Here is a 24,198-nt window from a genome sequence, read left to right on the forward strand (position 1 = left end):
CGTTTTCCTTCAAGTCAAAACGGAGTTGGAAGGAAATGGCAAGAACAACGACGCAGACAGGTCGAGGCAGCAAATTTGAAATGTCCACTTGACATGTGAGTCATGCTTTAAATTCAAGAGAGGGAAACGAAAATTGCTAACCCCACAGCGAACGAGAGTACCAAAAGACCAGGTCGAAAAAGTGCTCAAGAAACCCCACAAAAGACGCAGCGCCAAGGCCAGCTCGGATGCATTATGGGCAAGAATGAAGATCCGTCAACACGAACAGCTCAAAAGTTTTCCTTGTTGTAATAAAACTTGGTGCCTTCAGCTGCGCGCTCGCTGGTAAACTTGTTGCACGTTACATGCAACTGGGACGACAAGACCTTGGGCCCACAGAAAAATAGGCCAATGTTGTTGCCGGCATGCGTGTTGGCCACGGATGTGAACTCAGAATCCCAATTCGGACGGCCGAAGTTCATCTTATGGCGAAGGGCTCGGCCCGTCTAGGGCAGGAGACGAAGACATGAAAGCATAAGTGGGTGTGTGTCAAGGCGGCCAGCCACAACTCAAAATCAAGCCCAATGTAAAAGGCGCAGGAGATGATCCCAACCTCGGCGTCGCGAACGATGCTGTCACCGCTCTCATCTTCCTGGAGCATGATCTTGGCCGCATCGTCTTGACTCCAGCCGCGAGTTGTGAAGACACGGATTTCCAAAAAGTCGGGAACTCCGAGTTGCTCCAGCTTATCTTCAAGATCCTGAAAACACCCGAAAATGTATGGAATGATTGGATCGGGTGTGGATGGGCAATTGGTTGTACGTTTGTTGGATGATGCCGTGGCTGGAGGCGAGATACGTACAATCAGGAGGCTGGCAAACCAACCCCAGGCATCAAAGCCGGGACACATCCAATAAAAGTAGACCTTTTGCGTTTTGAACTGTATATGGTCAAGACGAGGTGAGTAGGAGCACCAGCAGTAGCAGAGCAGTACCAAACAAACACAAACAAATGCGATACTCACAGATGGGTAGGCCGAAGGATTGCTCTTGCGAAAGCTACGTAAGGGGAGCCGCCGCAAGTGTCAGAAGCAGTACATTTGCTCGCATGACTCTATACACGGCACGACGAGGCACGTGGCACGTACTACAACTCCTTCAGCAGAGATGCAAAGGGGGTCACGCCAATGCCAGCGCCAATTAGCATGGCAACGGGATAGTGGTACATGTCCTCTCTACCATGACATGACAGAACCGGATAAGAAGGTGGCCTTTTACGATTTACGGCATGCTTGTTGATTGACCAGTTGATAGCTCCTCATGATGGAACATTGATAGAAGAAACTTACGACGCTGTACCAAAAGGGCCATCAATGCAGATGTAAGGCAGTTCGCTGCCAACTTTTGGATTATCCTCGTAAAAGCCACACGCGTCGGCCAGTTTGGCTACCATGGTCGATGGTCAAGGTTAAATAACAGGCGCTTGAGCTTCCAGGAGACCCAGTAAAGCCAGTGGTAGACTCACTTGTCCAATCGCCCACGAGGCGAATGTGCACGCTAACATAATCGAGCTCGGGGCAGGAAGTGAGCGTGATAGGGTGCCACTAGAGAATGAAATGACAAGCGTCGATGACAATGCAGCAGTGTCCAGATGTTACAAGGCACCAATATACGCGGCGCTTGAGGCGACACGCGGAGACAAAAGGGCTCTGCGGGACAAGGCAATGGAATCGTGTGCAAACATATCGGCATACCTCAAGGCTGTTAATCTTGGGGCAGTTGATAAAGACATATTGACCAGCCTTGGTGGGGACTTTTTGGAATTGAATCTCCATGACAGGAACAGAGTCCTTGTGCTTAACCACCTTGAGAATGCGCAGGCGCCGAGTTTGACTCTTGTACCAGCGGTAGAGGCGTTCCAGGATGTAGAGGATCAAGGGACCAATGACCCACACCCACGTGGCAGCCTGGCCTCGCTGCAAAACGGCTTGCGTGACGAGGCGACACGGGCAGCAAAACGCATCCTCCTCGTCACCGACGTCCACGCCGCCCGGGATGCAGAGGTTGGGTTCAGTTAAGCTGGAGTTCTGGTTAGCAAGGGCCGACACAACCGCGTTCCATGCTATCATGATTTAAAATAATCATAATATATTAAAAAAAATTAAAAAAAAAAGGTCAAACAGGAAAAGATAAGGTGAGAGAAGAGTGGTTTGATGCTCAAGAGAATAAGGTGAACTTGTGCGTAGCAGAACAGGCGAGGCTCGCATGACGTACAGGCACAACCGTTGGACACCAAGACGTCGTCGCGGCTGGTACAAACGCCCCGATCCAGAGAAATGGGGTACTGAGGTGGTGTCGTGGATGTGAGATATATTCTCGCGCAACAATCAAAGAGGCATGGAAGGCAAGACAAGGGCGCAATTCTAACCGTATCAGGGTTGTCTTGACGCTCCACAAAACCCGAGTAGCCGTGAAGGCACAGGCAGACGTAGAACACGACGAAGAGATGGTGTGTATACCAGAAAAGTTCAAAATAGGAACGGCTGACGGGGATGAGGGTTGCGTGTGACATGAAACATGAGGTGTAACATGATCATGCGAGATGGTTGGCAGAGAAGAAAAAACCTGAATACCCGTTGCAGAGCTGTAAAGACCCACCGAATTTGCTGCGAGGCCGTGGTCACCATCAGAATGAGGGGAACTGTGATGCCTACGCCGGTTCCGCCAGCCACCGTCGTGAAAAGCACTTCTTCCTGTGACATGGGGGTGCCCTGTTTCCGGGAAAAGGACAGCGAATGAGAGGGATCAGTCGTGCACCGGTCCACGCCGGTCGACAGGAAGGAGGTTTGATGCGAGTTTTGTCAATGGGCCAACACACATCGCGCAGAATGCGGCCGTAGGTCCCGTCCTCGACCAAGTTGTTGACGTTAAAAAAGTGCGCGCAGATGTGTATGCCTGCACAAGTTCACCAGGTCAGATGTAAGCACCGCCCATCGCCGCGCAAGTCTGCATGGCCAATGCAAATTCTTGTCGGGTGGCACGCAAGGCACGCACTGGCAAAGACGCAAATGACGTAGGCACACCACTTGTGGAACAAAATGTTCTTGTCAAAGAGGCGTCGGATGGAGCGCTTTGACTATTGACCCATGTGATGACAAAAGTGGTCGTCGGCAGAAGGCGAGACAAGCGCGAGAATGGTAGACGATGAAGCGAGTGGGCGTGCTGTGGAGTACGAAGGAGACGACGGGGAGGAAGTCGTTGTATTTTGTAGAGCAACGGAAAATGGACTCACCTCAAAAATGCCACGGCAAAAGTTGACAAGGTTTCGACAAACGGGAAGAAGGACAAGAGCGCAATTCAAGTTCAGGACCGAGGCAGCACCGCGAGCCACCGGTAGACCAAACTGCAAGAGCCAGCCCAGAAGGGCGCGAAACGAGAATGGGGAAGTGAGCTGTCAGCGACAAGACGAGAGGAGATGATCAGAGCAACGCAAGCAAACCGTACATGCACAATGCGGCGCAGATAGTTGTACTTGTCTTGAGTGTAGAAGCTGAACGTGTAAAAGAAGAGGCCGACATTTGCGCACATCCATAGCAGCTAAAGTTCCCGTGCACCATAAAAGTATTGAGGTGCATACAACGCAGATCGGACGGAGGCACGCAGGCAGTGCAGGGGTGGAAATGACAATGGAACGCACCACGAAGGTATACATGGGGCCATCGTTGACAAACCACTGCCTGAAGGTCAGGCCTTGCTGCCACCAAAACTGCATGGCGGGAGACGATCGGAGCGAGGCGCTCCGGCGTAATCCTGCTAAATTTGTCAAGACGTATGAACCGCCGGTCAAAAACGAAAACAACATGAGCACCAATGCCGTGCTGCGGCACAGCTCTGCCCCGGGACACTTGACATGACAATCAAGTTACAAGGTCGAGTCGCAACCCCGGCTTCACACACACACACACACACACACACACAGGCAGCGCCTCATCACAGCTCAGCATCCGACGCCTTGCAGCGTTTGATCCGCCCCTTGAGCAGGTTTGATGAATTCAGTCACTCGCCCTGAAACCCTTGGCCATGCCCCATCGGATATACATGCAAGTGTATACGCATATAACTTCAGCGCTTCGGCAACGACCACGTTGATCTGATCCGGCGCGGGACCGGACAGCCGGCTGCCATTTTCGATCAGCAGATCAGAGAGGGGCCACGTACCGTGAAAAACAATTGACTGGAACGCAAGGGAAATTCAGAGATGAGACGAGTCAGCTCGAAAGGGCCGTGAATGTAAGACAACAGCTGTTACGATATTGTAAACAGCTGTTGTCGATAGTTTTTGACTTGACCGATGTACTCATGGTAGCGGCCGGCCCCTGAAAAACGCCAACCGGTTTTCATTTGACGAAGGCAGTGAAGATATCTGGATAGAGGTGTTGTGAACAGTAGTTTTACAGCACACCCGCACATCATGGCGACCTCAGCTCTGCTCCGTCGGATGGCAGCGGGTCGGTCCCTGCCGGTAGCCGCCATCGCTGGACCGGCTTGGACACGCATGGGTGTGCTATCGGTGGCACTTCGACAAAACTCGACAAGTATGCGCAGCCTGTGGACACCTTTCCTCCCCTTACTCTTTTGGGGATGCGTCGTGCCTGATTCCAGACCTCTGCAGCACCACATGCTCACCGCTCGCGTTCCGTTTCCGTCTTTCGGTCCATAATCGTGCGTCGCAGGCGCTGCGGAGGTCGTTGAAAGCTTGTCCGATCGGTTCCTCTTTAGCAACCCGCCCAAAACGCAAAGCCTGCTCGACGTGGTCAACGCTGTGGAGAACAAGGACGACCTCAAGCATGTGCGCGAAGCTCTGCGCGTGTAAGCAAGCACCCAAACGCTCTCCGACGCGCGCTGGATCGTGCCTTCTGCGGCACACCCGCACGCAGCACCAGACTCACAACATGCTGCTTTGAACAGGTTCCGTGCTTTCAGTTCCAACATTGATGCAAGCATTTCCGACGCTGTTGTTAGCAAATATATCGAGCATGGCGAGGTGTGGCCGGTACCCGAGGTTGCTCCATAACTCATGGCCAAGCGTGGCTGCATACCTACCAACTCACGCCTTTGGTCCGGCTTACACACGCATGCCTGCTTGTTCACTTTCTGGCTCGTCTTTGAACCCCAAAAAAGCCACGCAAGATTTTGAGCATGATTCAAAACAAGCGGGCCATTGGCCTCTTTCCGTCACGTGCAGCCTATCATGCGCTCATGACTGCCAACCTGCAACTTCCTGACTTTAAGAGTGCGTGCCCCGGCCATGATGTCATCCCGTGGCTACCTTGTCACCCATGTCTCCAGCTGAGCAGATGCTGACCGCGGCACTTGTTTGGTTGCACCCTCAGACGTGGTCAAGGCGTTTGAGCAAATGGTCTGCGACCGCGATGAGCTTCCTGATAGCACCAGCTACGAACTCATGTTGCACGCTGCCCTCTCACTGCCCTCTCGGCAATACACTCGCCTGGTAGGTCGCTAGATCTTACTTGTTCTTCTCATTCCCCTGCCTATGCCTATTGTCGTGTCGTTCAAGGCAAGGCTCTTCTTCGAGCTCGCTCCTGCACACTCAAACGCCCCTAAATTACCTATCACCTAGGCTTGCACCTATGCAGCGGCTGGCTTGGAGGACAAGACTCCTCTGAGCGCTGATGCCCGGGCCCTCTACAGCCTGGCGCTGCTCCGCGACTTTCACAACCAGAAGGCGCAAGATGTGTATCAGGCCATCAAGGATGACGCCGGCCTCGCTCCTGCCGTACGCAAATGCTTTTTTCTTGCTTTGCAACCCAAAGTGCCATTGCCTCTCAGTACCTCATCGCCTTGGCGCTCGACCTTTCATACCCTCAGCTCAAGCTGACCCTTGAAACAGTATTTATGGCTGTCAACGGTGATCTTACGGGTGCTGTCAAATCCTTCGTGAGCCAGCAAGCCAGTCTTCCGCAGATTCCAGGCGCTGTAAGCTTACGGCTCCAGCTTGATTCCTCCTTTTTTTTAGCTTTTTCTATTTTTGTATTCTTTTCTCTCTCTTATATACGGCTATCCCCCTCGCTCACCCCCTGCGATTCTCGCATAGGCCATTCAATCATTGGTGCACCAAGTTTGTCTATCAGACAACCAGGAGGTGCGGCCCGATGCGTGGAATAGACACAACCCCCGCCGCATTGTGTGCTCCCGCCAGTTGCTGGCGGCATCATCTGTGGTTCTCTTCCTCTAAGAGACCAATGGCATGTTTGGCCAACTCACCCTTCATACCCCCTTCCTTCTGTGACAACTGAATGCGACGCGATGCATTGCAGGCTCGCAAGATGCTGCGCAGCATGGTGGCGGCTGAAGTAGCTGCCAAGCGCTGCCCGCCCTTGCATATCAAGGATATGCTCAAGTCGGAACGGTAAGTGATCATATCCTTGCTTAGGTCTCGCCCAGTTGTTAACCGCCCCAACTCTTGAACTTTGCCGAACAACTGAACGCTGTTTGTTTGTTTGGTTTTTCGTTTTTGTTTTTGTTTTGTGTCCTTTTGCTGACAGGGCGGCAGATGCCACTGAGGCCGCGGCCGAGGCGTAACCACATAATCATTTGTTCAACTTTGCAACACACCTTCCTCAGACGCAAAATTCTAATGGCTAAAAATTCGATGATCCATCCTTCTGAGGAGAAACCTCATATACAGTGGAACATGGTTCCGGCTGTCACCCTGATACTGGACCACGGCCTCACATGGACGTTCCGCGCTCGTCAAGTGGGTGTGCATAAACAACATCATCGGCCTCCTCGTCCGTGTCACTCGAGTCCCAAAAGTAGCCGTCTGCCGGTAGCGTCTGTACCGCGTAGCTAGCTTGGAGCTGAAAGTCGGGCCATTTCCGCCAGTAACGCACAGCCATCCCCAAACTAACAACGGCCAAAAGAGCGCCAACTACCCCCGCTGCCGTCCCACCCAGCTTGTCTCGCGCAGCTGTAATAAGATCGTAGTACACTGTGGTCACATTGAAAGGCAGGAGCGCGTGAGAAGGCTTTGTTACCCGCGCTGAGGTAGTTGCTCGTGCAAGCCAGGGTTGGGCGCTCACCCACCAGAGACCAGAAAATAAAATGCAGTTACGATCCAGATGGGAGAGACCCAACTCGGGAGTGGCAGCGCAATCGTGTCCTGCACGCGGATGACCCGGCTGTATCAGCTGTGCAAGGCCATAGCACAGCAAAGTACGCGCAGAATTGGTTGGTGCACTCACGTGGCGGGCGTGGGCTCGGTAGCGCGCCAGAAAGTAGATGACGGCAATGCCAATGCCAGCTTCAATGTTGAGGGCAAGAGAAGTGAACACTTCGAGAACCAGCAGAAAGCTTTGAGGATTGAGAAGGGCCACGAGCATGATAAACGCAAAGCACGCAATGTAGAGCAAAATGCGTTGGAAAAATTCGTTCTGCATGCCAAGGGGCAATCGTCCCCAAAGACGCCCCGCGCATGTGCCCGCGCCAATGGCTGAAATTGGATCGTGCGCGCGGCTGAATCCATCCAACATGTGCTTCATGGCGTTGCCCAGCGTGAGATACGACACGCTGGTGTGGCACATCGGCCCATTGCAAGGGTGTGCATAAGCCGCCAAGGCAAGCAAAACGGCGCAGCGGAGCTAATGAGAGTGAACCGGGAGCAGCAAAGGATACTTGATCACGTTGTGCAATCTGAACTTACGTGATGGACAGCAAGATGAAGGAAGCCACAAGCTGGGCCAGCCAGAGCAGGTGGTGGTAGGAGCGCTGCATGATATCAACAATGGGCTGGGTGCTGATCTCGTCGTTGTCGTTGGCACAAGTCAGGGTGATGTTGCCACCAGGGCTTTGTTGATGGCAGGGACCGGTACCGGCCTGGGGAACGATCTGGAGAATGAAGAAAGCCCAGAGCACATTCATCACCCAGCACGCCACAACACCGGCGGCGACGCTCCATTGAAACTGATTGAGAGCAAGGCGCGACTTTGGGATGCCATCGTAGAGGACAGGCATGACGTTGACCACGCCCCCCAGCGCCAGCGTGCCTACATGACGTTGGCGGGACATGCCACGGTACCGAGCGAAGACGGACCGGGACCGGCCGTGAGCAGGTTTGACAGGCTCAGAGGGCGATGGAAGAGAGGGGGATCCCGTGGATCATGAGAAGAGGAAGCGTACCAATCAAAAAGGGCGTCCCCGTAGCTGCCCAATCCGCTGTTGGGGCTGTGGAGGTTTGAGAGCCGACGTAGCCGACGACCTATGGCAGGCACACGGGAGGCGTAAGATGCACGCATTCGAGTGGTGATGGATGAGACGAGACTGCTCATACCGCCACCATGACGATGAGCATGACGCATTTGAAAAAGGTGAGAGCCGTGATGAGGGGTTGAAGCTGGCGGTTAAAGATGATGATGCCCGTGCTGAAGAAGATGACAAAGGGTGCAATGACCGCGGTTGGTTGGCAGTTGACCATGGAGCAAAAAGCTTTGGACCAAGCCAGGGCGTAGCTGACGAGGATGGAGAGAAAGTGCACAATGGCGGAGCCAGTGAAAATTCGAGCACCGAGACCATCCAAATAGATGGTAGCCAAGGCATGCAGGCTCGGGGCGCCCGGTTGGTCATCAGGATGGCTCCGGTCCCGAACCTCAACGCGAATGTCGTCAGCCTGGTCCTCGTTTTGTGTGCCCTTGTGTCGCCTGGCAGCGGCACTCGCGGAGCCCTCATTGTCCTCGTCATCGTCGCTAGCACTGGCAGCTGGGGCCACTTGGTGGCCTTGCGCCGCAGGTAAAAGCTTTTTCGTGTCTCGATCGTGCGAGCGTCGCTGCTGGAGGATCAAGGACGCCCGCTGCAAGACCTCGGCCATGAGGAAGACGGTGGCGGTCTGCACCACCAGCGTGAGCGTGAAGGTGAGCATGAAGGGCTTGAATCCAGTCTCGTACAGCTTGACAGGCAATGCCAGAATGCCAGTGCCCAGGATCGTGGCGATGGAGACAAAGAAGCAATACAGCATCTGCATCGCTGACATGCCGCCCCCCGCTTCATCGCCTGCCCCCGCCATCTTGCCGAGTTGACCAGCCGATCGCTCTCCCCCAGCCCTTTTCTTGAACAAACAACGCCCCACTGCCTCCCTGGCCACTGTACCTCAACCTGACCCACCTAACCCACCTCTACCTGCCTGTCCTTCCCCGCCTATCTGTCTCCGAATCGCCACCGCGTCGCCCGCTGCTGCCTCGCGATCACAATAAAAAAACGAGAAAAAAACCAAAAATTCAGTTTTTTTTTGTTGTTTTCGGAGGAGAGCATAAAAATGCTGACAAAGAGTCTGTAAGTATCGCAACAACTTTAGTCGGTAACTCATATCCTGCACTGGCGTCGTGCGTGACGGTCCCGCACAGGGACATCAGCTCGTTGAACGCGATGTAAAGATGTGAATCAAGAGGTGCTCCCGCCAGAAGGCGACAAGTACAGCAGCTGTCCTTTGAAACGCGACGGCAATTAGATTTACGTGTCCCGGCGTTCGAATCAGCTATGTATTGCGTCTACCGAAATGACCGTTCCAGTGACGGTGACTTCTGTCCCAACGTGAGATGGTTGATTTTTTTATCGGGGCATGGTGACATGAAATGTGCAGACAGTGACCCGGAGAGGCAACTTGCGGATCTAGGAATCGTTGATCTTGTTGAAAATCAAAACACACCGTTCGTGCGAGGGATGTGTTAGGAAGATAATTAACATCCATAGACATCCGGATATTATCGGTATGAGAGGACACGCATGATCATGACGCCGGTTTTAGCTGTGCTCAGCGCGCCAGCTTTGATACTTCATTTGCAATGATGACAGCTGCGTTGTTTGCTCGTGCTTCAAGAGCTGGCCGTTGCGAGCTCATTTGTGCCATGAACAGGAGTTGTCGCCCCCGCTGCTCCCCCTGGAATCTGAGCCGCTCTCTGAGTCAGTCTCCTTTCTGGACGCGGGGCAATAGCACACACTCTCCCATGACCTTCAAACCATGGCATTGTCCACCTTCCCTGCGCACACGAGACTGATCGATGGCCACATCCTTCAAGTGGTCTGCTCGTGTCATGCTCTGCTTGCGCCATAATTGCGCCATAGTATCTTAACAGTAATATTCTACACACTTTGAAGTTGTATAGTGTATTTATAGTCACACTTTGATATGATGACAATTGCACTCAACCGTGACAATCGGGTCATCGACTTCAGCAATTTTTTTTTTCGATACATGTGGTGCGTGCATCTTCTCTCGCATGTGGACGACGCGCAGCAGCAGCGGAACACACGACTCCCATGTCACCTCACAGCTTACCACGCAAAGCACAAGGGTACGATGAAGGGGCACGAGGGGACGCATGGCAATTGGTGCAATGTCAGTGCGTCTTGAGGGTCAATTGCAGCAAAAACTCGTGACTTGTGCCACAAACAACGTGATGCCCGAGGCGATGGTCGAGCATTTTTCTACCTCTCGCATTCGGAACGATTAGCCGCCCTCACGCGTGCCGCCGTTGATCACCTTCACCATGCCTTCGACGACCGTTTACTTTCGCCGCCGCGCCACGACCCAGTGGGTGCCTGTGAATGTTGAGGAGACCCGCAGCATCGAGGACGCCGCCTCGAGCCTCTTTGGCTTTTCCGCCGTGCTTCGCCTGACCAATGGTCAGTTTGACAACACCAAGGCCACCACCACCCCCAAGACCGCCGTCGGCAAGCTTGTGCCTCAGCAAGTCTACTCCTTCTCCGTCAACGGAAGCCATGGCATTCAACAAGTCAAGGTCCTCTAAAGCAAGCGTCATAGGCCATATAGGAAAATGAATGATCCCAAGTCGCACTGTGTTGTTCCATGCCTTGATGCTTTGATGCTGCTGGAACTGGATGCGTGCAGTGCTCGTGAATCGAAATTATAATATCTGGTTATTCATTCATTATGATATACGAACAGCCCCCACGACCTTTTGACAACCGGCATCGTAACGCCACGGAACCAACCTCGGCCAGAAGGGCCTGAGATTGCCATGAATGAAGCCAGAAGCAGAGGACTGCCGGACATCTGATCACTTTCTCGCTCACGTTTGGAAAACACGTTGCAAAGCGTCCTCTTGTCTGTTTTGTGTTCAGGGAGCAGCAGGCCGCCTGCTTGTATGCTTGGCCCAAACCGCGTGCTTGCTATAGACCGGCAACATCGAGGACTTCAGCCAGGCGCTGGCCGACCTGATTCGCATGACCTCGCACGCCCATTGAGCTATGGCAGTGCGTGCATGAGCACTTGACCCTCTTCTTTACAACCCTTACTTGTGGTAACTTTCACTCTACTACAGCATTGATCTCTCTTCTTGTCCTTTAAACTTTCTTTTCTCTCTTTTGTCAGACGATATAAATTGTCAGACGATTCTGGCATTCTCTCTCTCTCTCTCTCTCTCTCTCTCTCTCTCTCTCTCTCTCTCTCTCTCTCTCTCTCTCTCTCTCTCTCTCTCTCTCTCTCTCTCTCTCTCTCTCTCTCTATCGCTCTCTCTCTCTCTCACACACACACACGCATAGCGACCATGTGCGCGACCGATTTCCGGATTTTTCCATTTGCTGGTCACGACCGCATACGCCCTGCTCTGCTCTGGTTCTGGTTCTGGTTCTGGCTGGACTGCCGTGGTAGTTTGAGGATATTGGCTGCCTGTGCTGGTACGCTCGTTGGGTATGTGTATGCACCTCAGCTCTTGCTGTCTTTTTCTCCCTTTCTCTCTGTGAAGCACTCAAGAAGCTTCTTGCTTCATTGTTTTGTAGGAAGAGCTGTGACGCGCAAGCGAGGCGCGCACTCACACAACGAGAAGATGCCACATGATGGCGATGGACCGATCGGCGGCGGTTTCCGGCGGAAAAATCCAAGCACTGCTAGCACTGCTGTAGCTGAACCCCAAACAGAGCCGCCCGCCAAGCGTGGCAAACCTGCGACGCCCGCAGCATCCAAGGCCGGCAAGCCCGTGAAAAAAGGCCCCAAGGCCGCACCCGCCTCTAAAAAGGCCAAGGGGCAAGCGCCCCCTGCGAATCTCCCAGAGAAGCAATCAACCGACAACAAGGCCAAGGCCAAACCTGATACCGAGGATGCAACCCCCGCTACCACCACGACCCAGACCGGCAAGAAGGGTGCCAAGGCTGGCTCTGACGCTGCTGCCGCAGCTGGGCGCAAGCTGTACATCGTCTTTATCGGCAACCTGAGCTACGACACCACGGCCGAGGAAGTGACCCAACATTTCAAAAGCTGTGGCCCTTGCGTCGTGCGCCTGCTCAAGAAAAAGGGTACAGATCAGCCGCGCGGTTGCGCCTTTGCAGAATTTGAAACGGCTTCTGGCCACGAGGTGCGTTGGCTTTAACCTCTCTGGAAAGGCAGCAAATACGTGGTGCAAGGCTCATGGTCATTGGCCCCCCGCCTACCCCGTTGCCTGATTGCAGAAAGCATTGAGCTACCATCTTAGCAAGCTCAAGGGGCGAAAAATTAATGTCGAACCCACAGCGGGCGGTGGTGGCAAGGTACGCGCCTTAAAACGACGCTGGTTGTATCATACGCTCAAGCTCACAACCGCATCCTGCTCCACCCATACCATATACCACACCTGCTAACAGTCGGAAAAGCGCAAGGCCAAGATTCAAAAATTGAAAAGCAAGGTGCAAAAGCGGCCCGCTGGTGCCGGCGCCGGCCCAAAGGGTCCCAGGAACAACGCCAAGCGTCCGACTGCAGCGTCCAGCTGAGCTGGGTTCGCCATGATCGGTTTCGCCATGTCGCCATGACCCCCGGCCTGTGTCCTATGTAGTCCTTGCCCCTCCTCTCCCTCCCCCTGTTTGTCTTGTGCCCTGCTGATCTACCTCGTCCATCCCGTGTCTTGGACGCTGTCCCCTCTGGAGACCCAGCAACATTTTCCAGCAAAGCTGTTCAATTCAAATCGCTGGCGTCACCTCCCTTCAGTCAAAGCAACGCCTTCATCGTCCACCTTGGCGCAGCCAAGTACTCAGTCTTTGTGAGCTTGCCGTAGAACTCGTTGCAGGCGATTCTCCAAACACAGGTCCAGTAGAATAACCCCTGGCAGCCATGGTTGAATTTGAGTCGGGCTGAAGCCATTCATACTGCTGACCGCCTTGAGGCGGAATAGACGCAACAGGATTGTCAAAGCCCCGCACCGATGGAGGTTCCCAAGCTCGCTGCGGGGGAGGCTGAGGGGGAGCAAAGGTTGATGATGTGCCTGCGGGGGGTGGTGGAACCACGGGCCGACGGTCCGGGCGCCATGGCTCTGAAGCATAGTAACTGCGCTCCTGTAGCTTTGTCTCGTGACTCGCACTGGCATAGCGCCGTGCCGCCGCCTCATAATCTTGATACTTGGACGGGTTAGGCGGGGGAGAATAGCGCCGGTAACCGTGGTCGTAGGGCACTGGCCGTGCTCGTGGTGGATCAAAGTAAGCGGGGCGCTCCCATCTACAGCAAACAAACCCCAGCACGATGGCATAGATGAGATGTATCTGGTCAGCTTGAGGCAGGAGGCAGGACCACAATGAACCTACCTGGGCGCATGCACGGGCGGTGGCATCGAGTAGCCCGAAGGACCTGTCACACAAAAGCAGAATACAGCCAAGTGTGTCAGAGAAGGACCGTGAAAGCCAGATGGTAACCGTTTCCGCGGGCTAAGCAAACCATCGAGCGTACCAATGCCTGTATCATAAGCCACGCGTTTTGAGGAGGGGGCATCGTGGTCGCGGTCCCAGTAAGACCGCGATGACTGCGTATCAGCAAATGAGGATGCCCGTGGTGGGATAGGAGGGTATTCGTAACGTTCGCGGGTATTTGTTGTAGGCGGCCAGTCTGACTGCGCAGTCGCATGTGCTGGCAGGGGTGGCATCGAACGGATTGATCTGGTCAGCGGTGGCTGTGAGGATGGCAACGGGTATGCCGCAGGTCCTGTGTGAGACCACGCAGCTGCATGGTGCGGAGGGGCTGTGTGTTCGCCGGATGGGGCTGGTGGCGGTGGCGGTGGCGGTGGTGGCGCAGGGTATGACGCGTGAGGTGAGCCAAAATAGGGAGCCCCTGGTCCAGGCCAGACTGGGTGCCTTTGATCGGGCCCTCTTGCTGGCCAGGGCGGGGAAAAGAGGCCTCGTCGGGGCTGCCGCAGCCGCTCGAGGGCTGCGGGCCCCGGAGGTTGGGGTGGGATGGGGGCACGAAGGGGTGGCATCGACTCGCCGGTGGCTACGCCGCGACGAGCTCCGGCCTTCACGTTGAGCGTTCGTCCAAAAAGGCGAAGACCGTCCAGGAGAGCAATGGCAAAGGCGGTGCTGGTGGCTCGCTTATATTCAATGAATCCAAAGGAGAGTTTATCGCCGTTGGGATTGCCAGCGATGGCAGCGTTCAGAACGGGCCCAGCCTGTAATCCTAACTCAAAAAGCAGCTCGTCGGTGCATTGTGGATCGATATTTCCAACGTAGATGGTATTGCCACTCCGATTAACCTTGCGAAAGGTGGGCCGGGGTGGCCTAGCCGCTTCAGGCGATGCAGCTCGGCTGCCACTGCTGCTGCTGCTGCTGCTGTCGCCGCTGCTGCTGTCGCCGCTGCTGCTGTCGCTACAACTAGACCCGCTACGGCTTGACCTGCTGCTGGACGCAGGCGATGCAGGCAGGGCCTGCTGTTCACACGCATGAGGAACCGCGTTCGCGTCACAACAGGGCTCGACACTGGCATCATGGTCGTGGTGGTCGTGCGCTGCATGAGATGCCGAGGTCGCCTCGCTGCAGGCGCCATTGCCACCACAGAGCTCGCTCCCCACGTTGCTGGGCCTACCCACCTCATCACCAATGCTTCCCACATCTCCAGAACGATGACTGGCATTGCAACACCCATCGTCTTCATTGCCGGCGCAAGTTGAAACATTGGTATTTGAGTCCGAATCTGTGGGGTGCTCGCCGAGTTGCCGATCAGGGCTCGGGCTCTGACCGTCTGGGACGGCGTGCGTTGCGTCGGCGCCAGCCAATGAAGCCTCGAGGCTCGTCGGGCCAGTGGCATTCTCGGGTGCTGGTGACATCAACCCGGCGACCTGTCCCGCAGCCATGCTACTCTCGTCCGCCTCCACCCCACCTTCATGCGCAGGGCCATCATCTGCAACCGCCACCTCCGCCATGCCCCCACCACATCCGCCAGCACCGCACCCAACCCATCCACTTCTCCACTCCACCCTCCAACCAACAACCGCAAAGCCAATGGGCCAGAGAATGCAATCACCACGCTGAGCGCCAGAACTCGGCAGTCGAACAGCAGCAGTCTCAGGAGCAAATCTCTCTCTCTCTCTCTCTCTCTCTCTCTCTCGTGTTGAGAGAATCATCGAACGAAAGGTCGAGGGGCAGAGATGCTGGCCATTTTTGTTACTTATTAACTCATTCAGGCTTGATTTTGTCATGAAATTGAGAGAAGGTGAGATGAGAGCAAAAAGATAGAGAGAGACGCGGAAACATGAAAAACAGTCAATTTCTTCGAGTTTTGCATGACCCGAAAGGAATGAAATGGCAGCCATCAACAGCACGTGAGGCTCGCTCTACCCTGTGCTGCAGGTGTGTATTCGCCTATTGGCTGGGCTTTGTTGTTTCGCTGGTCACCGTCCCCTCCATTTGCCCTTGATCAAGACTGTTTGTTTCTAACAGTCAATCTCATGCGTAACCAAAAATATTAAATTAATTATGGAAATCTCGAGCGAAATTCTCGAAAAAGAGCTGGTGAAGCCTCATGTACGGCCGTGACAAGTCACCGGCACACAAGCGGCGCCACGGCTCGACTGCATCCTCGACGAGCCTTGCGGCAGCCTTTTTAGAACACCCCTGGCCCCAAAGCTAGCCTTTTGTAGCGCGAGCTGTCGTCATATCAGGGGTTGTTGTTCTCAAACGCAAATCAAACGGACGAATCTGCCAGAGCCAGAAACTGGTTCAGGGCTGCCACGGCATCGGGGTCACGGTGGAAGGACTCCCAGTTGAACACGTCAATAAGGACGTTGTTGTTTTGCATTGTGTTGTTAAAGGCGGCGAACCACTGTTCTTGGCGGGAGCCCGTGTTGCCGCCCTCGTAGTACCATTCGGCTGCACCCCAGCATGGGCGGGGGCTAGCTGTCAGCACATCAGCGAGGTGCTGGGCGGCCGCGCCTGGATTGTATGCGGCGTGGTAGAAAGAGAACCCGGGGTAGGTGACATTGTTAAGGCCCGCCCAGGCCGAATTGAAGGTGACGTTGTGCTGCGATGGGGGCAGCTCGGGCCAGTTGACGCCATTGTGGCCCATCAGCTTAAATGCCGGCAGACCGGCCTCGGTGAAGACCGTGGCTAGGGCATGCCCATATTCTCGCACAATCACGTCGAGTTCGGCGGTGGTGGGCGGTGGTCCGCTGCAGCGGTTGAAGCGGGAGCAGATGGCGGCAAAGCCGACCTGCACAGCGTCAGCCACCCCTCCTGTAGGATCGGCACTGGCAGGTTGGTTGACGTAGCGGGTGGCATTGGGGTAGACGTAATAGTTGGTTCCAATCCAAACCTCCCACATGGGTTTGACAAAGGCCAGAAGATAGTGCTGGTCTGGGGTGAGGCGGTCATACCACTGGGCAACGAGGCGGGCGGCGGGCGCTAGGGCGGCGCGATGCAGGGCCATCACAGCTGGATGGGCAATATTTGGGTGTGGCGCCACACGAAATTGGCCACCCCAGTCCCGCCAAGCAATTCGCGTGGCGTCAGTGTTACAGTCAAAACCTGCGTGCGGGCCGAGCAACAGCGTCCATGGTAGATTGTGTGAGACAGCAGCCGGGGGCACCCATCCTTTGATTCACCCCGAGCCTGCCTTTGGACGTGGGTAATGCCAAGAACGACAGGGCGATCCGGTAACCGCCATGGCCATGGCCATGGCCATGGCCATCAACACGCGGAATGGGGCTTGGTGGGATGATCTCAACTCACCAGTCCATTCCACGTGGTGGCAGTTGGAGGCGTTGAAACCGGGCTGGGACTGGTTCCAATGATTCCAATACGGTGCTTGCCAGTTCCAAAACTCAAAGGGGTCCAGCGTTATGGCCACGGGTACCTGTCAGACCAAGGTCAGGGTACGCGGAGGAGCTGAGCGAGGGCGACTTGGAGGCGGGTGGTGGGGGAATACGGCTACCTTGGTCAGCAAGGCCATGTCGAGAATCCGTTGGAGAAAGGCGAGATAGGTCGAGTTGGCGGGATCAAGGACGCTAATCTGAGTGCTCAGCCCGAGGTGACGACGACTGTGGGCCGCGGCTGGAAAGGTGCGGGTCACGTTCTCAAAGGCCTCGGAGGTGACAGCAGCAGGGTCGAGATAGCTCCAACAATAAGGGTCACCCGTGCAGCCCATAGCCTTGTTCATGAGGATGTACTGGTCACCGCACTCGCTGCCTGCCGTGTTCGCGGCCATGGTGGCCGCGACAAGCAACGCGAGCAGGCCCAGTAGCCCCCGCAGGGCGCACATCCCTCGCAGCCTTCGCATCACCAACCATTTTTGATGGCCCCTGCACCGATCCGCAACAGAGCCTTGCTGGCCTTTTCAGATGATCGAAAGCAAACGCGGTTAAGCCTCGGATTAGGTCAAGTCAGGAATCCAGCCCAGGCCCAAAGCCACCGTGACAGCGGCAAAATTTTTTGATAACATGCAACGCAAGCAAGCGGTGGCGCATCCCGATCAGCAGCGAGGGATCAACGATAACAAGCAGCGAGAGATCGACGACAACAACGAGCGAGAGAGTGACGATAACAACGAGCGAGAGATTGACGATAACAACGAGCGATCAACAGCAACGAGTCATCAACAACACGGAGCGACGAGTCATTCAACAACATGGAGCGACGAAGTCATCCAACAACACGAGCAGCGGGGGCGCCAGCGCGCAAAGCAAAGCAGGACTGTGATACACCTTCTTGCATGTTGTTGGGTCGAAATGTCAGATACTTTTGTCAGAGGGATGCTCGGTTCGGGTGAGAATCGAGAGAAAACGGTTGGCCTGAGAGATGTAGTTAAAGTGCTGATGCGGGCTAAACGTAATTTAGTAGATAAAGTAGAGATTGAAGATGACTTTAGAGATGTCTGTTATCGCTCGGCGTTGCAAAGAGACACGCCTCGCCCAGTTTTTTTTATGGGACATGGCAGGTGCACCAAATGATCCGACCTGTGGCGGGGCAGCTGCGGTTCGGAGAGGGGGCAGGTTGGGCGAGTGACGGGGCGTCCGGGGCGGGCATTTTTCTTCCGACTCTGTGTTTGACTTGGCTTCTCTGGATACATCTTTTTTTTTTTTTTTTTAGTTTTTGTTGATCTGTCTGCTGTGTGCATCTCACTCAAAATCGCCGCTTTCCGACAAGATGGAGGGTCTGCCCAAGCCACCGACCAGCGATGAAGACATGCGTGTGATCCGTGATGGGTCGATGCCTGCGATGCCGGGGCCGGCCAAGTTCTTTACGGGCGAGGTTCGGATTGCCAAGTATCTACCGGCGCCGGAGCCATCGCGCTTGGGCGTGGCCGTGGTCCAGTTTGAGCCTGGAGCACGCACCAACTGGCACACACACCCGCTGGGTCAGATCTTGGTGGTGACCAAGGGCACGGGCTGGACCCAGTGCGAGGGGGGCCAAAAGACGGAGATCCGCCCGGGGGACATGATCTGGTGCAACTGCAACCGCCGCCACTGGCACGGCGCCACGGACACGACCAGCCTAGAGCATGTGGCCATCAACGAGAGTCTCGACGGCAAGCCTGTCGAATGGCAGGAGGCCGTTTCAGACGAAATCTACCTCTCGGCTGACATCAAGAAGGATTAAGCAAGCTTCCTGGGTTGTGAAGCAACCCTTTTTAAGTGTGCGTGTATGCGTGGGTGTGTGTGCGCATGGGATTGATAAAAGCGTAGGCGCAAGCCGGGGATGGATATGGATGGGATGGGGCGTTGCAGTCAAAGCCGAGGGCGCTCCATGTGGGGAGAGGCTCGGTATGGTGACATCCTCCCCTTTTTTTCTCTTTGTTCGGGATCTGGGATCGGGCTGCCTGAGCTATGGGGCTGGAGGCATGCTCGGTCTGCTTGCATGAATTGATGTATAATGCTCGAAATCAGTGACGATAATTTTGGCAATACAAGAGGCGAAAGCAGTGAGATGTCCGAAATAAAAGTGGCGTGTTGATGTTTTCGTGATGTTTTGTTGATGTTTTGCAGTGTGTTTGGGCCAGACGCGTTGCTACGACCTGGTTGCCAGCCGCTCCTCCAAACATAGACGAATACACTATTTCAGGCCGATGACATCAGCCCGAGCACCTACCAAGTGTCATTGGACCTTGTCCTCCACACGCGCTCAACACGTAAAAGTCAGCAGTGTGCATTTTGCCTATGTAGACAGCGAAGCCAAACCACCACGTTGAACTTGTTATGTCGTCAACACAATCAAGCTAAACGCCTAAGGTAAAGCGTAAAGAGGTAAAGAGGTAAAGAGGTAAGACCACAAGCTAATGCATTACAACACATACCACATGCGTGTAAGAAGCGTGTAACGTTAACGTGACGTTAACGTTAAAAGGGGGATGTGGTAATGCTATTGGGGATTGCAACACTGGTTGGAAGAGGGTGGGGCGTGGTGGTGTGATTGTGGTGGAGAGTATGGTGGTTTGGTGTGTAGAGGCAGAGAGAGTGTGTGAGTCAGATATACATGTACATTGGTTAACCCTTGTAAAAAGAGATGAGAGCACGAGTGGAAATATAATCAGAGAAAGCTACCGAAACGGAGAGTAAATCAGAGATACGGGCAGATCTAGCGGTAGATCTAACAGCGGCATACGTGCGGGGGTTTTGGCAGCGGCAGCGGCGGCGTGACCCAGACCCGAAAGCCAGCCGACCCTTGACACGCGCGATTGCCCTCAAGGCAACGGCGTCGACTCACTTGTCGTCGGACCCTCTGCTCGATCATCAGGTATGTGATCTACCAGCAGCAGCAGTACATGGAGTAGTAGCAGAGAGGGGGCGTGTTGCACATTTTCGAACCGCGCGCGCTCACGTCGACCATCTCCGCTCTCTTCCCCGTGGCCTTGGGTTGATCATCCCTGTCTGCTGTCTGGCTGGCAGCTGGTGCAACGCATACGTGCACACTCCCTCTCCCTCTTTGGCTGCTTGTCGCTTCCCCGGTGTTGGCTGGTTCTGTCCAGCTGCCCCCCGTTTGCCCTCGTGCTGCTTTGGCAGACGCGCCGAGTGACTGGAAGCCGACCGGGGACGTTGATTGACGCCAGGGTCAAGCGGGTGTGATACGCGTGGGCATTGACGCTCGCTGCCGTTGCAACCCTTCCCCCTCGCCTTCTCCTTCTACTCCTCCTCCTCCTGCTGCTGCTCTGCGCTGCACGGCTACCGCGACACACAAGTCGCGTGACCCAGCATTGATCATCATGGCCTCGCGACGCTTTGGCGTGCTGGCATTGCTGTCGCAAATCATCCTGCTGATCCTCTTTGTCGTCTGGGTGCGCTACGATGGCGATCTCGGCGACAGCAGCGGCATGGACCAATCCTGTGCCACCCGCCTCACCGAGATCGACTGCTTGGCCGCGGGCTGCACCTACAATGCTGCAGAGAGCACCTGCTCCGGCACTCCTACCATCCTTGACCAGCGCTACCCTTACTACCAGGACGTGCACGTCATGATCTTCATCGGCTTTGGCATGCTCATGACCTTTCTCTCCCGATACGGCTTTAGCGCCGTCGCCTATAACATGTTCCTCGCCTGCATCGCCTTTCAGGTTGGTCCAGCCCGCGCCCCGACTTTTGGTTGCGTGCGTGCGTGTGTGGCTTTGCCATGGTGCACCTCGTGTGCTTTCAGGCTGCAGCATCATCGCTCGCTCGCTGGCTTCTGTCCGCATCAGCTTAGCTCTCACGTAACTGATGACCATGATTCTTTTTGCGAGTAGTGGGCCCAGTTCACCAACACCTTCTGGCATCGCATCTTCGAGGGCGAGGCGGCGAGCCACAAAATTCGCATGACCGTCGAGAACCTCATTACCGGTGACTTTGCTGCCGCCAGCGTTCTCGTGGCATATGGTGCCGTCATTGGCAAGACCACCCCTGAACAACTCCTTGTCATGGCCCTGCTTCAGCTCATCTTCTATTCCCTCAACGAGTCGATCGGCGTCATTGAGTATGTCCCTCGTCCACCATGCACCTTTGATTGGCTCCGGTAGCAAAGACATGGCCTTGAGCCGTCGATCCTTCTTCTGTTTCTTCTTCTTCTTGTTCTTTGCACGTGGTCATCGCTTACCAAGCGTTGCCCTGTTTTTCTCTTGCCCCCTCCCTTTCAGGTTCCAGGCCGTGGACGTGGGTGGTTCCATGTACGTGCACGCCTTTGGTGCTTACTTTGGTCTTGCCGTCAGCTTTATGCTCGGCAACAGCCGTCCCACGGCCAGCGGCAAGCAGCTGCACCGCAACAACTCCAACAATGGGTCATCCTCCACCTCTGACGTCTTTGCCATGATCGGCACGCTCTTCCTCTTCATGTTCTGGCCCTCCTTCAACGGCGCCCTGGCCTCGGGGTCCGCTCAGCACCGCGTCGTCATCAACACGGTCATTGCCATCGCCTTTAGCGCCATGAGCACCTTCGCCTTTAGCAATCTCTTCCGTCGCGGTCGCTTCAACATGGTCGACATTCAAAACGCCACCCTGGCGGGCGGCGTGGCCGTCGGCTCCTCGGCCGATCTTCTTATCGAGCCCTATGGCGCCGCTCTGATTGGCTTTGTTGCCGGTCTCATCAGCGTCGTCGGCTACGTTTACATCAGCGGCCTTTTGGACCGCTATCTTCGCATTCACGACACGGCCGGCGTCCACAATCTGCACGGCATGCCCGGCGTGGTGGGCGGCTTGGGCGGCGTCATCGCCGCCTCCCTGGCCAAAGCCAGCGACTACGGCTCGGCTCTCGGCGAAATCTATGCTGCTCGCGCCACCGGAACTACCGCTGGCGAACAGGCCGGTAATCAGCTTCTGGCCCTCGTCGTCACCCTTGGTCTGGCCATCGGCGGTGGCCTTGCCACTGGTTTTGTGCTCCGCCTTTTGCCCGCGCCGCAGTCCCCCTTCCACGACCGTGAGTTCTGGGACATTGAAGAGCACGCTGGCGCAGAGGCAAGCGACGAGCCCGACACCATTCCCCTGGGCTCCGTCACTAAAGTGTCCCCCCTCATGTAATCATGATTTGTCGTTGTGATTCTTGCTTCCCGCTGCCGTTTTGACCCGGGAATCATGATGCTCCATCACCATGTGCCTTATTCAGGCACGCGCGCGCGTGTGGGTGTGCCCTGTCCCTATGCATGTGCATGCCTGTTTGTTACCATGTCTGTGCGTGCGTACACTTCTGTCTGGCCGTGGGGCGCGCCCCTTGTCACAGCTTGACATGGCAGCCAGCTGCCCCCCTCCCTTCTCCCCCATGTTCTGTTCTGTTCTGTTCTTTTTTTTTTTTTTTTTCTTGTTCGTGTCTTGCCATCTTGGTACCTGTTGGGCCTCTGTTGGGTTCGGGCCCCTCTGGCCAACTGGGACGTCTTACCCACAGTGGACGGATCCGGCGCTCTTCCGCGTGTTTTTACCCCAACCCTTCCTGAGATCGTGCCAATAAAGGCGCCTCTGCAACCTTTCCGAGCACCCTGAAATTGATTTATGCTATGCCCTTGCCTTTCCTCTGCCACCAATCGCGACGCTGCTCTTGATTCTCATCTGGCGGGGTGCCCGCGCTTCCAGAGCCACATCACACCCCGGCCCACTGTAAGCTGCTGCCTCGACGCCCCTCCCTCATCTTGTGCTTTTCTTTCCTGCGAAACGTCTCGTTTGTACCCCGTCAATTCTTCCCCACTGATAACATGCTGCCTCGGTTCTTGCCGCCTCTTACCCCGAAGGAATGCCCTGTGTCCATGCGCCGTCGTCAGAAGCTGCAAGCGCAAACGCGAACGCGACGCCTTGCTTCACGTCAATGCCCGCTCCCGCTCCACGTACGTGTCCGCTCTTCGTGTATTTTAGGAAGCGGACACGCTCAGGCGCCGGCCGCAACGGTTTTGCTTCTCCTGCTCGAGGGATTGCCTTGAATGTGTGTCCGCCCGACATGCCATGCATGACATACCTCGACGACTGCCAACACACAACATGGTCTGAGTGAACCCCAAGTAAACCATGCGCCAGCGCGCGAATCCCACTTCCCGTACTGACCTGCCCTCTCCGACGCTGCCCACCCAGTGCGCCTAGCCCACCAGCAAATGCCTTGTGCTTGCACCAAACGCGAGCTAGCGCCGGCTGTCCACATACCTGTGAAGCGTCCCCTTCCTCGTGCCACCAAACGCAAGCGACACACGCGCGAGCCCCCCCCCCTCGCCCAAGCCCACCACCCCTTACCACCCACCAAGGCTCGAGCCGCATATTTCCTCGCTGCCCACTGCCCGAGGTCACCTCGCGCGCTGCCACTCGTGAAAGCAGCCCCGTAAGTCGCTCTGAGAAGAAGCCTGACCCACACACACACCCTGCCATCGTCACCCAACCCCACACCAGCTGGCCTGTGTTCTGTTCCACTCAGAGTCACATTCTCCTGCTTCTCTCTCTCTCTCGCTCTCTGTCTCTCTCCTCCTTCTTCTTCTCCCTTGGCTCCTGCATTTCTCATCATCGCATATCCTGTCCTCCCGGCCAGGCCAATAGCGATCAAGCCCATTTGCCTCACCGCCACCAAAACTCTTCCGTGGCTCTTCGCTGACGGTCCTCGTACCCAACTTGGGAGCCTTGTTGCCCCTGTCCCCCCCCATCGCTGCCTTTGTTCAGCCCATACCTCAACGCCTATACAAGCTACAACTCCTACTCACCTTCAAGGCGTCATGGCGCCTCGCCAGCGCACCGCCCTTGCTGGGCCCTGGGTGGCCATGGCTGCCGCCCTTCTCTTGGCGGCAAGTGCCTCGGCAAACCTTGATCTTTGCTACAAAATTCGCTGGAACCTCGCGTCTAACGACGTCAAAGAATCCGTCATCAAACCCGTCACTGCTTTCCCGGCCGAGCATGCGCTCGTATCGCGCGGCTACTGTGGTGGCAAGAACACTGGCGATCCCATCCCTCACAACGCTCGCTGGTCCACCCGCGGCCGATACAATTACTGGGATTGCGACCGGGTGACTGGCGGCCAGGCCTTTTATGTAAGCACACGCCTT

At 55.5% G+C, this 24,198-nt stretch overlaps 9 protein-coding genes across 9 annotated transcripts in view; 5 read left to right on the forward strand and 4 right to left on the reverse strand.

Annotated features, from left to right (window-relative positions):
• Positions 1-269: 269 nt before the first annotated feature.
• Positions 270-3,750, reverse strand: MONBRDRAFT_33523 (uncharacterized protein; the record flags this gene model as incomplete). Its single annotated transcript, XM_001748071.1, has 16 exons — positions 270-485; positions 593-739; positions 842-919; positions 1,004-1,037; positions 1,127-1,213; positions 1,328-1,424; positions 1,504-1,582; positions 1,733-2,100; positions 2,253-2,322; positions 2,407-2,521; positions 2,637-2,749; positions 2,857-2,933; positions 3,033-3,114; positions 3,271-3,381; positions 3,483-3,575; positions 3,676-3,750. The coding sequence occupies 16 exons, from the start codon at positions 3,748-3,750 to the stop codon at positions 270-272; spliced, it is 1,842 nt and encodes a 613-aa protein (XP_001748123.1).
• A 699-nt stretch (positions 3,751-4,449) lies between these two features.
• Positions 4,450-6,581, forward strand: MONBRDRAFT_27638 (uncharacterized protein; the record flags this gene model as incomplete). The annotated part of the gene is made up of 10 exons (XM_001748004.1): positions 4,450-4,573; positions 4,712-4,847; positions 4,947-5,022; positions 5,160-5,271; positions 5,372-5,490; positions 5,620-5,775; positions 5,868-5,975; positions 6,094-6,141; positions 6,317-6,408; positions 6,545-6,581. The coding sequence occupies 10 exons, from the start codon at positions 4,450-4,452 to the stop codon at positions 6,579-6,581; spliced, it is 1,008 nt and encodes a 335-aa protein (XP_001748056.1).
• Positions 6,582-7,697: 1,116 nt separating this feature from the next.
• On the reverse strand, positions 7,698-9,057 carry MONBRDRAFT_27639 (uncharacterized protein; the record flags this gene model as incomplete). The annotated part of the gene is made up of 3 exons (XM_001748072.1): positions 7,698-8,044; positions 8,178-8,256; positions 8,329-9,057. The coding sequence occupies 3 exons, from the start codon at positions 9,055-9,057 to the stop codon at positions 7,698-7,700; spliced, it is 1,155 nt and encodes a 384-aa protein (XP_001748124.1).
• Positions 9,058-10,537: 1,480 nt separating this feature from the next.
• On the forward strand, positions 10,538-12,752 carry MONBRDRAFT_33524 (uncharacterized protein; the record flags this gene model as incomplete). Its single annotated transcript, XM_001748005.1, has 6 exons — positions 10,538-10,789; positions 11,107-11,153; positions 11,383-11,687; positions 11,790-12,361; positions 12,456-12,533; positions 12,627-12,752. The coding sequence occupies 6 exons, from the start codon at positions 10,538-10,540 to the stop codon at positions 12,750-12,752; spliced, it is 1,380 nt and encodes a 459-aa protein (XP_001748057.1).
• A 228-nt stretch (positions 12,753-12,980) lies between these two features.
• On the reverse strand, positions 12,981-15,160 carry MONBRDRAFT_10322 (uncharacterized protein; the record flags this gene model as incomplete). Its single annotated transcript, XM_001748073.1, has 3 exons — positions 12,981-13,470; positions 13,557-13,599; positions 13,699-15,160. The coding sequence occupies 3 exons, from the start codon at positions 15,158-15,160 to the stop codon at positions 12,981-12,983; spliced, it is 1,995 nt and encodes a 664-aa protein (XP_001748125.1).
• A 761-nt stretch (positions 15,161-15,921) lies between these two features.
• MONBRDRAFT_10323 (uncharacterized protein) lies at positions 15,922-17,493 on the reverse strand (the record flags this gene model as incomplete). Its single annotated transcript, XM_001748074.1, has 3 exons — positions 15,922-16,760; positions 16,965-17,088; positions 17,167-17,493. The coding sequence occupies 3 exons, from the start codon at positions 17,491-17,493 to the stop codon at positions 15,922-15,924; spliced, it is 1,290 nt and encodes a 429-aa protein (XP_001748126.1).
• An 833-nt stretch (positions 17,494-18,326) lies between these two features.
• On the forward strand, positions 18,327-19,110 carry MONBRDRAFT_33525 (uncharacterized protein). Its single transcript, XM_001748006.1, has one exon. The coding sequence runs from the start codon at positions 18,378-18,380 to the stop codon at positions 18,828-18,830; it is 453 nt and encodes a 150-aa protein (XP_001748058.1). The 5' UTR covers positions 18,327-18,377; the 3' UTR covers positions 18,831-19,110.
• Positions 19,111-20,114: 1,004 nt separating this feature from the next.
• Positions 20,115-22,279, forward strand: MONBRDRAFT_38134 (uncharacterized protein). The gene is made up of 3 exons (XM_001748007.1): positions 20,115-20,778; positions 20,947-21,173; positions 21,334-22,279. The coding sequence occupies exons 1-3, from the start codon at positions 20,431-20,433 to the stop codon at positions 22,208-22,210; spliced, it is 1,452 nt and encodes a 483-aa protein (XP_001748059.1). The 5' UTR covers positions 20,115-20,430; the 3' UTR covers positions 22,211-22,279.
• Positions 22,280-23,871: 1,592 nt separating this feature from the next.
• MONBRDRAFT_27644 (uncharacterized protein) overlaps positions 23,872-24,198 on the forward strand; it is a gene marked incomplete at both ends in the record, with an annotated part of 7,177 nt that continues 6,850 nt past the window's right edge. Inside the window, one exon of the mRNA XM_001748008.1 lies at positions 23,872-24,183. Within this exon, the coding sequence (XP_001748060.1) occupies positions 23,872-24,183 (312 nt within the window). The remainder of the gene's footprint in view (positions 24,184-24,198) is intronic.

The sequence above is a fragment of the Monosiga brevicollis genome, genomic scaffold, assembly GCF_000002865.3.
Source record: "Monosiga brevicollis MX1 MONBRscaffold_20 genomic scaffold, whole genome shotgun sequence".
Classification (NCBI taxonomy): domain Eukaryota; class Choanoflagellata; order Craspedida; family Salpingoecidae; genus Monosiga; species Monosiga brevicollis.